This window comes from Paroedura picta, chromosome 12 (genome assembly GCF_049243985.1).
Source record: "Paroedura picta isolate Pp20150507F chromosome 12, Ppicta_v3.0, whole genome shotgun sequence".
NCBI classification, from domain to species: Eukaryota; Metazoa; Chordata; class Lepidosauria; order Squamata; family Gekkonidae; genus Paroedura; species Paroedura picta.
Window position 1 is genome coordinate 37346790 of NC_135380.1, and position 16115 is coordinate 37362904.

The following is a 16115-nucleotide window of genomic DNA, read 5'->3' on the forward strand; positions in this document are numbered from 1 at the left end:
TCCATTGTCAACCTTGAAGTTGTGTAATTCTCCAGGAGTCATGACTTTTGTCTTCTTGATGTTCAGTTGTAGTCCTGATTTTGGCACTTGCTACTTTAACCATCAGTCATCATTTCAAGACTTCACTGTTTTCTGCCAGTAGTGTGGTGTCATTTGCATATCTCAGGTGAACAAGGATGATCTGGGGCATGGGAACCAAGCCCTATGAGGAAAGGCTGAGGGACTTGGGAATGTTCAGCCTGGAAAAGAGGAAGTCAAGAGGGAACATGAAATATTTGAAAGGTTGTCCTGTTGGCAGCTGAGTAGAGGGCCTGCAGTAATGGGTTTAGACTATGTGTAGAACGGTACTTGCTAGATATCAGGATTTCTTTTCACACTGCCAGAACTCCCCCTCACTGGCAGAGGGTGGACAGATACTTTTCCTGGATACTTTAGACTGATACTGCATTGAACGGGAGGTTGGATTAGATGGCCTTTCTGGCCCCTTCTAACTCTGTGTTCCTTCCACCCATCTTCACTCCGCCTTCCTATAAATCTAATCTAGTTCTCTAGTTCTCCTTTTCATATATTCATATAGACTGTAGAGATGGGGGAATAATATACATCCTTCTCTGAAACCTTTTCCAACTGGAAACCATTCTATTTCTCCATATTCAGGTTGAAGGAGTTAGTTTTAAGCATCAAGGCCTTATGCAGTTTGGGACCCTGAGGAACCATCTCTCCCTATATGCTCCCTGAAGAGCTCTTCACCATGCAAACACCAACTGTTCCTGGTCCCAGATAATTTAACCTGACCTCATCCAGAGCCAGGGTCTTTTCAGCCCTGGTGGAATGAGCTGCCATCAGAGATCTGGGCCCTTATGGAGCTCCCAAAGTTCCAAAGGGCATGCAAGATGGCGCTCTTCCACCAGGCATTTGGTTGAGGCCAGGGCTGCACTCTTTCAGGTGGTAAAAGAGCCCCCCTGCCTAACCCGCCCACCCAGGCTGCTGCCTGAACCATTCCCCTGCCACTTATTTTAACCTCACTGATCTCAACATCTGGCCCGGGAGATGGCTTACCTGACGGGGCGATTGTAGTGTTTTAGATGTAATCGTAAAATTATTTTATTATGCCATAAGCTGCCCCAAGACCTTTTTGGAGAGGGGTGGCCTAGAAATCTAAAGGAAATGTAAATAAATTTTCTGCCCTAACAGTAGCCTCTTGTCCGGAGTACAGGTTGCACATCAAAACAATTTTCCCACCACACCTGACTTTTAACACCTTTGCTGTGTTTGTTTTTCCAGTATAGTCCCTCCATCTTCAGGACTTGTGTATATATTAGGGATGTCCTTGATCGGTGCAATTTCCCGTATTCGGGTCTCTTGTCCTGAATTCCACTCCTTCTGAATTCTGTTTTAACCCAAAGGGAACTTGATTCAACTTTCAAATCTTTCATTTCCTTTGCACCCCTCCCCCTCCAATTTACCAATGGATAGGTACACCATAATAGCAGGGGTAGTCAAACTGCGGCCCTCCAGATGTCCATGGACTACAATTCCCAGAAGCCCCTGCCAGCATTCGCTGGCAGGGGCTTCAGGGAATTGTAGTCCATGGACATCTGGAGGGCCGCAGTTTGACTACCCCTGCCATAATAGCATTGGAAAAACACCCCTCTTGTTTTGCATTTTATATCCTCACAGTTTTGATCTTAAGGTCCCCATTTCAATTTCACTCCTCCCTTATAGCAATCCTATCCACAATTCATCTCTTTCACCATTTTCTAGTCCCCCACACCAAATTTTCCGTGTAAAATACGCACATTGTCAAAATTATCTGCGCATCCGTGAATCAGAGTGGTGTAGTAAACAAATAAAAAAGTAGGAAAGGATACTGCACAAATGGAGTATAATAAATTCTACGTAGCAGCTTTAGGTGAAGGGGGGAGCAGGGAGGAATTAGGCCGTCTAGACTTCATGTTAGTGGAAAACTGCCAGTGATCTGGGGCTGGTTCGCCACCCATTCTGTGACTCCCGTGGGTCACTCACAAAGCAAAGTCAGACATGCATTTTAAAGTATTTTCCAGACTCCGCGCATGTGTTGCCATCCGTTTCGGCACACCTTACAACATCTGTCACTTCTCTCTTGGGACGACCAAATTTTCTCTCCTTCCATTTCTTTTTTTTTTGGTTCTCCGCTTGTCCCTGTGCACTTCGTAGATTTCAGTTGCTACTGGATAGGCAGGTTGTATTGCTTTTGTACACACTTTACACATCACACACACCTAGAACGTGCTTCCTTTCTGAGCACAATCTACTGTGGTGCTGATTTATTGACACAGAAGCATATTGTGTGTGTGTGTGTGTGTGTGTGTGTGTGTGTGTGTGTGTGTGTCAGGGGAGGGGAGGAAAGTGTGGTGGGAGGAAAATGGCCTGGAAATAAAAATCCATCCCAGAAACTAGGAGGAAGGATTAAAATGTTGAGCATCATCCCTACTTTTCTCCCATATATGAAGCCACCACAATGGCTATCAGCTCTTTTGGAATGTTTCCCATGCACTGCTGAGAGCTTTGCCCCTGACTAATAAACGACCTCCCCCCCCCCCATGCACAGCCATAATCTATTGGAACTAATACCTCCTTTCCTTCTTTCTCCCTTTCCCTTTCATTCATTGACAGCCCCCACTTTCCTCTGTTTCCCCCCCACACCGGCCTCTCCCCCTTCTCCTCCTCCCCCTTCTCCTTTACTCAAAAGCCGCCGCTTGGCTGGCTCAGTTGGTGGCTCGGTGTCATCTCTTTCTCTATTTGCTGCTGCCACTGTGGTCGGGAGGTGCTATTTAAAACCTGACAGCTCCTTAATGCTCTGTAAAGGTTTCATCAATCATGCCAGGAAGAGAAAAGGCCTGCCTCATGTGGGTTCAATTAGAGGCACTGCGGTGGGCAGCGCACAGAAGAAGGTGCGCTGCCTCGAGAGCACGGCAGCAGGCCTCTTGTGGAGAGGGAAATTTCACAAGCAGAAAACTGGGCTTCTGTGCTGAGACCCTGCTAAAAGAGGAGACCTTTATTTGCTCCTAGGAATGTTGCATTGTTACCCGTTATTCGGGGGATCCAAGGGAACTCCCCCCCCCAGCTGGCACATCTGTTTCTGGTGGGTAGCTGATTGTGTTGGACTGAAGCAAAAGAACAAAGTTTGAGTATACACTTTTGAAGAAGAAGAGTTGGTTATTTTATGCCGCTTTTCTCTACCCAAAAGGAGTCTCAAAGCAGCTTACAGTCGCCTTCCCTTTCCTCTCCCCACAACAGACACCCTGTGGGGTGGGTGAGGCTGAGAGAGCCCTGATATCACTGCCCGGTCAGAACAGCTTTATCAGTGATGTAGCGAGCCCAAGGTCACCCAGCTGGCTGCATGTGGGGAAGTGCAGAATCAAACCCGGCTCGCCAGATTAGAAGTCTGCACTCCTAACCACTACACCAAACTGGCTTTTGCTTGCATGTACACTTTGAAAGCTTACACCCAGAATTAAAGGTGGCATTGGATTCAAACGTCTATTTCTATGAAGCATAAGGGGGGGGGGGTTGCACCCCTCTAACAACAATGCTTCAAGATGTGGCTTGGAACATGTGCCATGGAGGCAAAATATCCTGATGTCCTCACAGGCATACCCAGCCCAAGCAGTGCTGGTGCCTTACTAGGCTCCTGACCTCTCCCCCTTCCTTGCACCGCCTCTGACCCAGTGGCACCAACAGAGTGGGTAGGGACGCCGATACAGGCTCAATGTAGGTTGGCTTCTGGAGCCGGAAGGTGGGGCGGTGATGGATCTGGCTTAGGCAGCCTTCCCCTCTGGCGTCTTAGGCAACCACCTAGATGCACCTAATGGACAGTTTAGCCCTGGTTTTAGGTTTTTCTAAGTGCTGGCAAAGAACTTTCTTTGCCTGAGACTCTGGAGAACTGCTGCTGGTCAGAGTAGTCAATGCTAAGACAGATGGTCTGACTTGGTCGATGGCAGCTGCAAATGTTCTATGTTGACTCACAGGGCAAAGGCCATTTCTATCCTCTGTGTCGTTTCTGTTGTAACTGTTGGTGCTTACAACAACAAGCCTTTAATAGCATATAAAAGTACAATATAACGAGGGAAAGTGCAAAAGGATCCACTGCTAGTGAAAACAAAAGCAATGATCATGCTTTCGAGGAAGACATAATACATTCACGATTTCTCATGGTAAGATATAAAAATTTTGTAACTGGTTCTTGTGGATGTACTGGTGTGAGGACCATCTAGTAATGGAGGCTGTTTTCAAAACTGGAGGTGAGATTTGGATTAGATTCATTGTATGCCGAGTGCCAGTTTGTGGGAGGTTTCAGAAACTACAAGACTCGGTTACCCCAACAGGAGATGACGCTCAGGACTGTTCTGGCTATTTATGTATTTGCTTCACAAACATATAATGCCCCATTCTTATTCCCAAGACAGTTGAGCAAGCTTTCCCCACCACTAGTCCTTCTGGGGCACTCGTGTGTGTGCATGTATGTACTTCCGTGCGTGTGCAAAATCTCCCAGTTCTTTTTTTTTCTTTTTTTTTCTCTTTTTGTCATTTTCCAATTTCTTCGTGGTGGTGGTGAATCCTCAAAATGATCTAGCTTTCCCAGGTAGCTCAGGAACAAAACTAGCACATTCAGAAGGGAGCGAAAGGGAATTCACCTATCTTTGGACAGGGCCTACTGGAGAACTCTCTTCAGCGAATCTTAGCCTTTTTATCCACACCATTTAAAGCAGTTTAAATGCCCTGCTATTCTTATCAGGCTTTTACAAAATGTTAACTCTGAGAAGACAGAGACCAGCAATACGCTTCATAGATGTATTCTTATCTTTTAACTACGGCTAATTATTTTGGCATATTCCACCCGTCTTGGAACTATGCCATTAGCTGCCCATGTGTTTCTGGACTTCATTTGAGGTGCTGCTGTTGATCTCTAAAGCCCTTGGCTAAGGGGTTCCCTTAATTACAAAACCTTTTGGTAAATAGGTGTGGAATATGTGTTGATTTTAGTTACATGCACTTCTGTGAAGTTACGGCAGGGGAGGGGACATGGCACCAAAGGCTTCATAGACAAGTGGATTTTTGAGGAGGGATTTCAAGGAACTGCCATGAGGAAATTCCAGGCATTAGGGCAGAAAAGGAGACAGGATGGATTTGTTTGAGGGAGCAGGAGACATCCAAATAGGTTAGCCTGGCAGGAGAGTGAAAGTTGCAAGAAGGATATATTGATATACGTCTTACTGATTAATTGGACAACAGATTTTTGCTTCTTAAAAAAACACCACTATTATTTTACTATAAAAAGACTGAGAAGGCCCATGTTCTCTTCTCCCTTTCATGCTGTTTTAGAAGAGAGAGAGCACTGCCGTTTAGAGATGCAGTTATTTCTTCCAGAACTGGATGAGACCTCGTCTGCTGCTTACACATGGGCTAACGCCTGCCTTTTCCTCTGTCATTGTCAAAGAGGCATCTCCAGCTATTTACATACAGGGACTGTTTTCTCTTTAGAGGGTTGGATTTCTCAGATGGGAAGGGGTGTCGGATGAGAGCGAAAGGCCGGGGGGGAAAAATGATCTGAAAACAAACAAGCAAACAAAAATGTTTTTACCTGTTATCCCCCCTGAATCTTTTTGAGAAAGGGTGGAAATAGGATTTGAAACATAAATAAACTTTCTATCTGCTTGCAAACATTCCCCAACACAAACACACACCTGTCGTTTAAACTTAATTGTGACCAGTTTGGAAAAGTGGAGACAGAAGAATTGTTTTGCCAGTTTGTCCCCTCCTGCCCAGGAATAGAAAGTGCCTTGCCCACTCGGGATCAATTGTTTATGGCAGGGGTAGTCAACCTGTGGTCCTCCAGATGTTCGTGGACTGCAATTCCCATGCCAGCGTTTGTAGTCTATGAACATCTGGAGGGCCACAGGTTGACTATCCCTGGTTTATGGAGAAGATTCCCTGTTTCGGATAGGTGCGCTATTTTGGCACTGGAGCTCATTTGGGGGAAGCCACTAGACTTCCCCAGGCAGGAGGTGCACCAGGGAACTGCTTTTCTCATTCAGCGGCAGCTATATATCAAAGGCAGACAGATTTGAACCTGCTGAAGCCATTAGGATGCCTTGGCAAACAGGGATTCCTGTTCCTTTTGATGTGTGCTAGAAAAATTTCCCTTGCTTTCATAAGCTCACATCAATGCTTGGCAGAGCAGGGCCCCGCCTCTGCCAGCCCCCGAATCAGATATCTCCCCAGGGTATAGTCCTGCAGCCAGTCTATCAGCCTTGTGGTAGGTATGGCCTTTTCTCCTCTCCGTGACTGTATGTCCTATTTGGTTTGGATCTTCGCAAGCCCTTTATTCTGTAATTGCTGTCCAGATTGGTGGGGAAAGGGACATACCAGCATGCGAAGAGTTGCAGCTAGGTATGATTTCAAACTTCACATCCCTGCATATTCAACTGCAACGTTTTCAGTTTTTGATTTCACTTCTCCTCTGTAGACTCATCATTCTGGGGGGGGTTGAATCTTTGTTTATTTATTTTGCTTCCTCGCTGTATGTTTCCCCTGCAGGATGTACACTTTTTTTTTCAGTGGTTTTTGTGCAATAATAAATTGACACAAATGAAATGCATGTTATAAAAATTAAGTACATTCTGAATAGATCTATTCTATAGATGACATATAAAAACAGTGTGCAACACAAATAGACCTATAAAACCAACAGGCAGAGCGTTTGCTGTCAAAATATAAATGAGTCACAAATGGAACTAAATGAGGGAGCTTTGCTCCTCCTGACTTGCCAGGGCTCAATATTTGACTGTGTTCTTTGACCCTCTTCTCTTCACCCAAGCCTGTGCATCAGTTTCAAAGTGAGGCTTAAGCTACAGAGGCCAGAGCCCAAATCCTAAGGAGTTTTTAAAACTCTTACGCCTATGGTTGAGGCCTAATAAGAGATAACACTGATCCCCCAAACCTTCCCAACCACGTCTGCATCTTCATCCACCAGCCAATTGGCTGTTGGGGAAAGTACATCAAGCTCCCTCCAATCCCAGACTAAGATTTTGTGGGCAAATATTAGGGATAATTTATTCTGATGGGCTGATCCTGCGTTGAGCAGGGGGTTGGACTAGATGGCCTGTATGGCCCCTTCCAGCTCTATGATTCTATGATTCTGTAATTTTAACGTTAATTAGATTTTAGAGCGAACTATACACTTTTACGGAATTTTAATTATGATGTTATCTTTCCTGAGTCACTCGAGATAGGGCAGAATAGACGTTTAATAAATCATAATCATGGCTATTTAAAGGTACCAAATCACCAACATGCGTTGATCCTTCTCCTTTCAGCTGGAGTCCAGTATCACCATGACATGCGTGGATGGGAAATGGAACAAGCAGGTTGCCTGTGAGCCCATCGACTGCAGCATCCCTGATCAGTATCACGTCTACCCGGCATCCTTCAATTGCAGCGAGGGAACCACCTTCGGCAAGAGATGCTCCTTCACGTGCAAATCCCCAGCTGTGCTGAAAGGTAATAAGAAAACAGGGAATGTCTGGTCCAGAATGTTGCTGGTGACTAGGAAATTAGCGTTCGATGTTCTTGCAAACATGTGCAGAAAGCAAAAGCTGTACAACAATTTATGGCATTTGGATGTCAGAAATCCTGTTCTGCCATGAAGCAGTTTGGGTAACCTCTAGGGACCATGGACATCTATTTTGCTAAGGTCCTACTTTTAGGGAAATGTGTTGGAAAGGACTTGCTCATCCCAAGTGTCAATGCATTGAATCCTTCTGCTCCTTTCTGGTAAGCTAGATTCTACTACTCAGTTGCACTTTGAACTATGTGGAGGAAGAGTTTCTCCATCAAAAGATGTGGTAAAAAAAGGGTGGTAAAACATTCCAATTTTAGGTGTATTGTAGCCTTTGAATTCTTTGCCTCAGAAATATTTTAAGGTGAACAGAGCAGTTGTATTTCACTTGAGTTGGGAAACCTTTAACTGCTTACAGGTAGCCCTTTAATGATCCCCTTTAATCCCCCCTTAAATGTTAATCCCCATGTTAATCACCCAGCCCTGCTCAATTACAGGAGGTAATGAGGAATCTTCAGGATCATTTAAGCACAGCAAGGTTTGAGAACAATGTTGAGAAATCCATCATTTTAATCAAAAGAAGGCAATACTGGGCAGGTTATAGGGGGGGAATTTGGACTATTTTTTTCAGAGTAACCACAATTAGCACTGTTATATTTCTAATGTATCACATTTTTGACAATAAGCTTTCATATGTTCAGAGTAGCTTTCATGTCTCAAATTGATTCATAGATGGAGTAAGCAGTATCTCAGGTGGGGCGATGTACCCACTGGCTCCACCCTGGGCCTCTTCCGCACAGAGGACACACCAGGCTGTTATGCCGCACTGTGCCCTATTTTTTGCCTCAGGGTAGCTCTCCTGATCTTTTTCCATGACTGCTCAGAAAGCCCTTGCTCCACTCCCCACTCCATTTGCCCCCAGATTTATGTACGCATGTGATAGCTGGGGGACAGGAAGTCAAAACTCCCCGCTGATTTTTTTTAAAAAATTGCTTATTGTAAAGAAGAAGCTCTTAATATAAAATATGATGAGACAAAAGTAATGGTCTTTAGAAAAAGGGCTAAAAATTTTCATGGAGCATACTTGGCATTTCTATCAGCCAGTCCAATTAAATATTTGGGTATCACATTTAGTGAGAACTTGACTTGAAAGCTTCATGCTCAGTTCTGGGCCTAATTCCTCAATGAGATCCTATGTGGCTCTAACCTTCCCTCTTTTGCTGGAAAGATCATCTATCTTCTGTCTGACCGTGTTGACAGTGTCTCATATAAAACCTCATTATTTTCTTTGGCCACAAGGAACATAAGGGCCAATGCTGTCACCATTAAGGCATTCTTAACATTCTTGCATCTCTGTATTTTTGCATGCTTTTTCATAGTTCTATGGTTTTAAAATGTATGCTTTTATACAATTTTATTATTCTATCTTATTGTTTATAAACATGTCTCATATTTTGTAAAGACCTATGGTTAAATTCAGATAAATTCTACTACTACTATAAGAACCAACTCTTCTTCTAAATGCCTTTCTGCAAGCCTCAGTGGCAGGGTATGCAATTTCTGAAGGCATTTTAACAGTGCACAGTCCCTTTAAAGAGACTGGGAGCCCTTTAAATGCACTCTAAATATGACTGTCCAGTAGCCCTAAAAAGCAGGCCATTTGGGAGCAGGCCATTTCAAATAGCTGGAAAAATAACAAAAGCAAAGAAAAAAATCTGGCTGAATTAATACCCTCCAAATACTGATAAAATATTTCACCTCAGATTAGCCAAATAAATACTCCTAATTTCTGGCATTGTCATTACATCATCAGTGAGTCTGCCTCCCCAGTGGTATATCTCCTCACCAGTTGCCAGATCTTGCCTGGCAGATCTACCAGGGAATAACCTTTCCAGGGCCCAGAAGAGGCTACAGAGACATGAGAGAGGAACATGAGAGAACTCTGTGAGCTTTCCACGCACAGATGGTTGGATACACACCAATACTAAAGAACCTCCAAGCCCAAGAGTGAAAGGCAGAGAATCGAAACCATTGCCTACAATATGAATGATTACATAAAGAAACAGGACAAGGAACACTCATTCCTTGTTCTAAAATAGCCCAGAGCTTATGTTGATCTCTGCTTCAGCATGACCACAACTCTTGGACAAGTAGTTGTCAAAGGAAAATGGGGAAGAGAAGTTCTGGATACCCAATCACCACCAATGACTAATAAGACTCAGGCAGCAAGCTTCTTGAGACAGGAGGCTGGATGACTCACTCCTAATTCAATCATTGATGTCATGCAGACCACTGTTTTTTAATGTCACAGTTCATCACCCTGCCGTAGCAAGTATGAGCTCATCTATGCTGGACCGTGGACACGCTGTGTGAGTCAGGCAAGAGAAAACAAAGCAGCTGGCCCAGGAGCCAAAGAGATTTTTTTTAACTGCATAAAAATATCTTGACAGCTCACAGTGGTCAGGAGAGGCAAGGGAGTTGAAAGGCCTGCAAGAGGTCCTCCTCCTCTGTTTTCTTCTGGCCATGGCAAGGTTTCCGAGCATCATCCCTTTTCATTCATTCACGGTGTTGATTTCTCATGCTACGCATTTATGCTTAAGTAAAACATCTAATGAAGAAGATGAAGATGAGAATGCCACAGATGACAATAGGCAGCTGCCTGTGGCAACACTTGTGACAATAAGCCAGTTTGCTTCTTAGGGTGTCATGGTACTTTGGAGAATCACAATGCAGATAATTATGGAATTCTTGCCACGTTTTGAGGTTTTAAATTAATCCATCTTGTTTGTGGAGCAATGCTCTGAAATGCAATGGTCTGAAGAAGGTGTAATTATAAATTATAAATAATAATGCTTGCAATATTCATTAAGGGGAAGGGGCATTTCAATTATCAGTGAAGAAGAAGAGTTTGGTTTTATACCCCCATTTTCACTACCCAAAGGGGTCTCAAAGTGACTTGGAATTGCCTTCCCTTCTTCTCCCCACAACAGGGACCCTGTGAGGGAGGTGGGGTTGAGAGAACTCTGAGAGAATCAAAGGTCACCAAGCTGGCTGCATGTGAAGGAGGACAGGGGAATCAAAACCAAGCTGGTTCTCTATCACAAACGAGAAGACCAATAGAGAGGCTTGTAAAATATCTGTTTCAGAATGCCCTGAGGACAGGACTCAAGGACCAAGCTTGTCTGACCAAGCTTCAAACTGCAGAGGAAGACCCCACTCCATGTCTGAATGCCTCTGCAGTCCGCAAAAAAGAAAAGAAGGGAATCCTAGAAAATTAACATATCAGGAAGCTAGAAATTCCTGACATTTATGTTTCTCTATGCATTCCAACAAGAGCCTCTTGTGGCGCAGGGTGTTAAGGCAGCCGACATGCTGTCTGAAGCTCTGACCATGAGGCTGGGAGTTCGATCCCAGCAGCCAGCTCAAGGTTGACTCAGCCTTCCATTCTTCCGAGATCGGTAAAATGAGTATCCAGCTTGCTGGGGGGTAAAATGGTTATGACTGGGGAAGGGAATGGCAAACCACCCCGTATTGAATCTGCCAAGAAAATGCTAGAGGGCGTCACCCCAAAGGTCAGACATGACTCGGTGCTTGCACAGGGGATACCTTTACCTTTACCTTTACGCATTCCAATGAGTGGTTTAACCAAGATAGCGATAGACCATGTAAGTGACATGTAGGCCCTGTCTCTCAGAGAGGGCAATTGATTGCATGAGTGTGACATGATACTTTAGAGCAGGGGTAGTCAAACTGCGGCCCTCCAGATGTCCATGGACTACAATTCCCAGAAGCCCCTGCCAGCAAATGCTGGCAGGGGCTTCTGGGAATTGTAGTCCATGGACATCTGGAGGGCCGCAGTTTGACTACCCCTGCTTTAGAGTGACCGATCACCCCCCCCCCATGTCATCATGGCATAGGTGACTTATGGGGACCCAATGGGTTTTTCAAGGCCATTCAGAGGTAGTTTTCCATTGCATGCCTCCACACTGACCCTGGTATTCCTTGGTGTTCTCCCTTCCAGATAACCAGGGCCAACCCTGCTTAGCTTCCAAGATCTGATGAGATCAGGCTAACCTGGCCTATCCAGAACACAGAAGTGACAGACAAGAAGCTGGAACAATTTGGGTTCAAATCTCTTTCCATGGAAGCTTGCTAAGTGACCTTGGGCCTTGTCATACATTCTCAGCCTAGCCTACCTCGCAGGCTTGTTGTTAGAATAAAACAGAGGAGGAGAGGACAATGTGGAAAGCTGCTTTGAGGCCCCAGTAGGAAAGAAAACAGGACACACGTTTTTTAAACAATACAGAATGAATCTAATGCCCCAGTTGGTGATGTGATGGCCTTCGATTCACCAAGTTTCACATTACCAGGGGTAGTCAAACTGCGGCCCTCCAGATGTCCATGGACTACAATTCCCAGGAGCCCCTGCCAGCATTCGCTGGCAGGGGCTCCTGGGAATTGTAGTCCATGGACATCTGGAGAGCCGCAGTTTGACTACCCCTGCTCGTAACCATCTGCCACAATTAATGTTACTCTCTGTCCTTCACAGGAAACAACAGCAACCTGACATGCCTGGAGGATGGATTGTGGTCCTTCCCAGAAGCCTTATGTGAACTGATGTGCAGAGCGCCTCCACTGGTCCCGAATGCGGACCTCCAGACCGCTCGTTGCCACGAAGGAAAACACAAAGTGGGGTCCTTTTGCAAATATAAATGCAAGCCAGGCTATCACGTCCCCGGCTCTTCCAGGAAGCCAAGGAAGTAAGTGGAATTGCAGCCAGGGGCTCCGGTTCTCCCCCCCCCCCCCCGCCACTGCAAAAACAAAGGCCTCAGAGAATGCTGGGAACCGTTTCAAAGGTAGAGCGTTCAGACTGAACTCCTGTCACCGTAGGCCGATGAAAGATACCTTGAACTGAAACCCCAGCCTTTCCGGAAGCCGGTTCCATCAGAGAAAGGCTGAAAGCATTCAATTCCCATCATTTTCACGCCCCACAAAATTGTTTCTGGATGATCCTACTGCCGGGGGCAGGTTTAGGCCAAGTTCCCATTTGTAAAGCAGGAAGGTGATGACTGAGTGCTGAGTCGGTGTTTATGTCCGCAGTGGAAATAGTTACCCCCTTGCTACCTGGTTGCTGGCTTGACACAGCCTTGCGTATTTCGCATCCCTCCAAAACAGCATTTGGGGTGAGCTAACCTGTAAAAGAATGATGTATATTTGTGTGTCGGAAGAGGATGTTTGAAACACTGACTGCTGTTTTTGGGATGGGGGGTGGGCGTGATTACACCCTCCCCGTAGGCCATAGCCACAAGCGCATGACAAATTAAATCAGCATCCGTTCTTGGGGTCTACACTTTAAACAACCACCGGGAGGGCATGCAATATAAGAGAGTAATGAAATGAAGAAGGCATAAATTGAAAGATAATATGGACCCAAAGCGACTTACATCCGTCTCCTCTCCTCCAATTTATCCTCACAGCCAGGGGTAGTCAACCTGTGGTCCTCCAGATGTCCATGGACTACAATTCCCATGAGCCCCTGCCAGCGTTTGCTGGCAGGGGCTCATGGGAATTGTAGTCCATGGACATCTGGAGGACCACAGGTTGACTACCCCTGCTCACAGCCACCTTGTGAGGTAGTTAGACTGAAAGGATTCCAAGGTCACCCCGTGAGCCTCCATGGCACAAGTAGGGATGCAACCCTGATCTTCCAGATACTAGTTTGACATTCCTGATCACTATACCGCACTCTTAGAGACATATTGTAAGACTCGGGTCCCACTGTTTATATGTGTGTGTCCCCACTATAATCCACGTTGGGGAGGCCCTGTCAGTTATCTCACTACTGTCAGACAACTTCTCTCATGCTGCCCCATCTTGCTTACAAGATGCGTTTTCTGCACCCTAACGGTTGGATATTAGAGTACAGCCCTAAGGAGAACTGAGAAAAGTGTAACACTGCTTCGTTCCATCAGCAGAAAGATTATAGAAGCACAGGCCTCAAATGACGGACTGTCTCGATTTATTTTAATCTCTGCATTCAGAAAACTAGATCACCAAGGAGAAAGTTTCTATCCATTGAGTTCTTCCCGTCAGCCAACTTTTCTGTATGCAGGGAACAAGTCGTTTTTAAGAGAGGGATATTGAGCTTTGAGAGCTGTCAACTGAAGTGATATCAGACAGAAATGGGTTTGGCCTTTTCTCTGCTATGTGTGAAAATGTAGCCTTAGAAGCAACCCAAGTGTAAGAGTGGAGAGAGAGAGAGAATGGACAAGCCTTATCAAGGCCCAGAGACCCCTCGGGCTGAATAGTGCAATGGCAGAATAGTAAATGGTTAGAGCAGCCTTTTGCAGCCATGATGGGGCACCTGAAATATTTCCCAGGCTTTGAGGGATCATGGAAGCAATGTCTGCTAGACGTGCCCCCTGCCATGCCCTGTATACAAATACAATAAAAAATGCAAATAAACATAAAAACCTATCCCCATCTCTTTACCCACTCTGCCAGCAATGCCCCATGTACAAATAAAAATATAAAAGTATGCCTCTCCCTACTCAAGACAGCCCTGATGCCCAACAGAAGACCCACCAGGCCAATTTAGCCCAGACGTGAGGAAGGAGCAGTGCTGCTGCAGCAGTGCTGCTGGATCTGTGGCCACCATCTTGGTATCCCCCATACCGTGATACATCTGAGGGGCTCTCAAGGTACACTGCTGTACCATGGTACACTGGTTGGAAACCCCCGATTAGAGGGACAGGTGAGGATCTGAGAGACACAGGTTCAGATTCCTGCTCTGTTGCGGAAGCTCACTGGGTGACCTTATTTATTTGTAGATTTATATCCCCCCTTTCCCCCCCCCCTGCATTGCTGACTCAGGGCGGCTTACAACATAGTCATAAAAACATTTAAAGAATTATAAAGTTTAAAATAATCTAAAATCAGTCAATCAGATGTATGGGCAGACTAAAACAAGAATGTCTTGATTTTGTTTAGTTAAGTCGTCGAGATGTTCATTGGCCCTAACCAAATGCCTGGCAGAAGAGGCATTCTTCTGGCAGGAAAAGCTGAGGGCCCCGTGGAACTGGACAAGTTCTATCAGGGCCCTCAGCTTTTCTGGGATCTCATTCCACCAGGTCGGGGCCAGGACAGAAAAGACCCTGAACTTTAGGTTTTAGTCCAGGAGGGCCTTAGAGACCAATGAGAGTTTCAGGGCATAGACTTTTGAGAGACAAGATTCCCTTTCTGAGACAGATGAGATCTTTGGTGGTGGGTGGTGGTGGCGATGGAGATGGCACCATTTGTCACTTGCATACAAATTGCTGAGCAAAGTAGAACCACTCAGTTCTTCTAGGAGGGAGTTCCAGGCATAAGGAGCTGCATGGGGGAGAATGAAGTTGTGCTCCCATGCCATAATTTTTAAAAACAATAGCAACCTTCTTTCCCCCTCCTTCCCCCTCCCCAACAGCTCCAAAAACACAATGCACCAAGAACTACTTGCATGCCACTCCATTCCTTCCAATGGGGTTTGCATGAGAATGGCATTGAATGAGCTCCATCTCAGAGCAATTGAGGTACCTGCTCCTTTTTATTGCGACCTTAAACTGTTAACTTAGCTTTTGATTCTTCCGAATCTCTAAGCCCTCCATTCACAAGCTGACTTTTATGCTAAGGGCCTCTTTTGGAAACACTGCTTTGATATGCAACCTGGGGAGTCCCCTTTGAACCTCTGGGGGGGGGGAAGAAAGGGGGTCTACTGGTATCCTACAATTTATAGCTCTGTGAAAACCACCTCAAAATAGCCACTGGCCACAAGGTTGAGAAGAAATAGTCAGGTCTTTCAAAGCAGGGCTTCAGCCAGTGAACTCCAGGCTGCTCTCGCAAACAGTCATTGTTTTCATTATAAGACCACAAGTTATAAATCTGCAGCTGGGTGTCGGAAGCACAAGTATCTGTCACAGGAGCAGAGTCTCAAACGGTAACTGGTCTTGGGGCTGTTTATTAAATAAGTAAGACCTTTCTCTCTCTTGACGCCCTGTTTCTCATCCATGCTAGGAGGGCCTTCAAGATCCAGTGTGGGCAAGATGGGAATTGGCTAGAAGGAGCCTGCATCCCAGTGACCTGCGAACCTCCACCTTCCAAGTTCCACGGGTTGTACCACTGCACCAACGGCTTCCAGTTCAACAGTGAGTGCAGGATCCATTGTGAGGAGGATGACGCCCAATCAGTGAGTCCCTTTCGACTGAATCTAAACATGGTGTAATTTTTGAAACGTTCCAAACCCACACATAAACCACCTCCGGGATTATAATGTCTATAAAGGAGTGAAGTGCACCAAGACTTTCAGAAAACTCCAGAGCCTCAGCTATATTCTTCTTGCGGAAGGGTATATCACCTGCAGGGCCTAGGGTTGCCAACCTCTAGATGGTTACTGGGGATCTCCTGAGACTACGGCTGATCTCCAGCTGACAGAAATTGGTTCACCTAGTGTAGGCTTTCTCAGGCAGGCTTTTGTGAAACC

The 16115-nt window shown here is 45.6% G+C and overlaps 1 protein-coding gene across 1 annotated transcript in view; it reads left to right on the forward strand.

Annotated features, from left to right (window-relative positions):
• The window catches only part of PAPPA (pappalysin 1), a 286657-nt gene that overhangs the window by 191856 nt on the left and 78686 nt on the right, over window positions 1-16115 (forward strand). The window contains exons 15-17 of the mRNA XM_077305078.1: window positions 7359-7542; window positions 12150-12360; window positions 15650-15821. Of these exons, the coding sequence (XP_077161193.1) occupies window positions 7359-7542; window positions 12150-12360; window positions 15650-15821 (567 nt within the window). The remainder of the gene's footprint in view (window positions 1-7358; window positions 7543-12149; window positions 12361-15649; window positions 15822-16115) is intronic.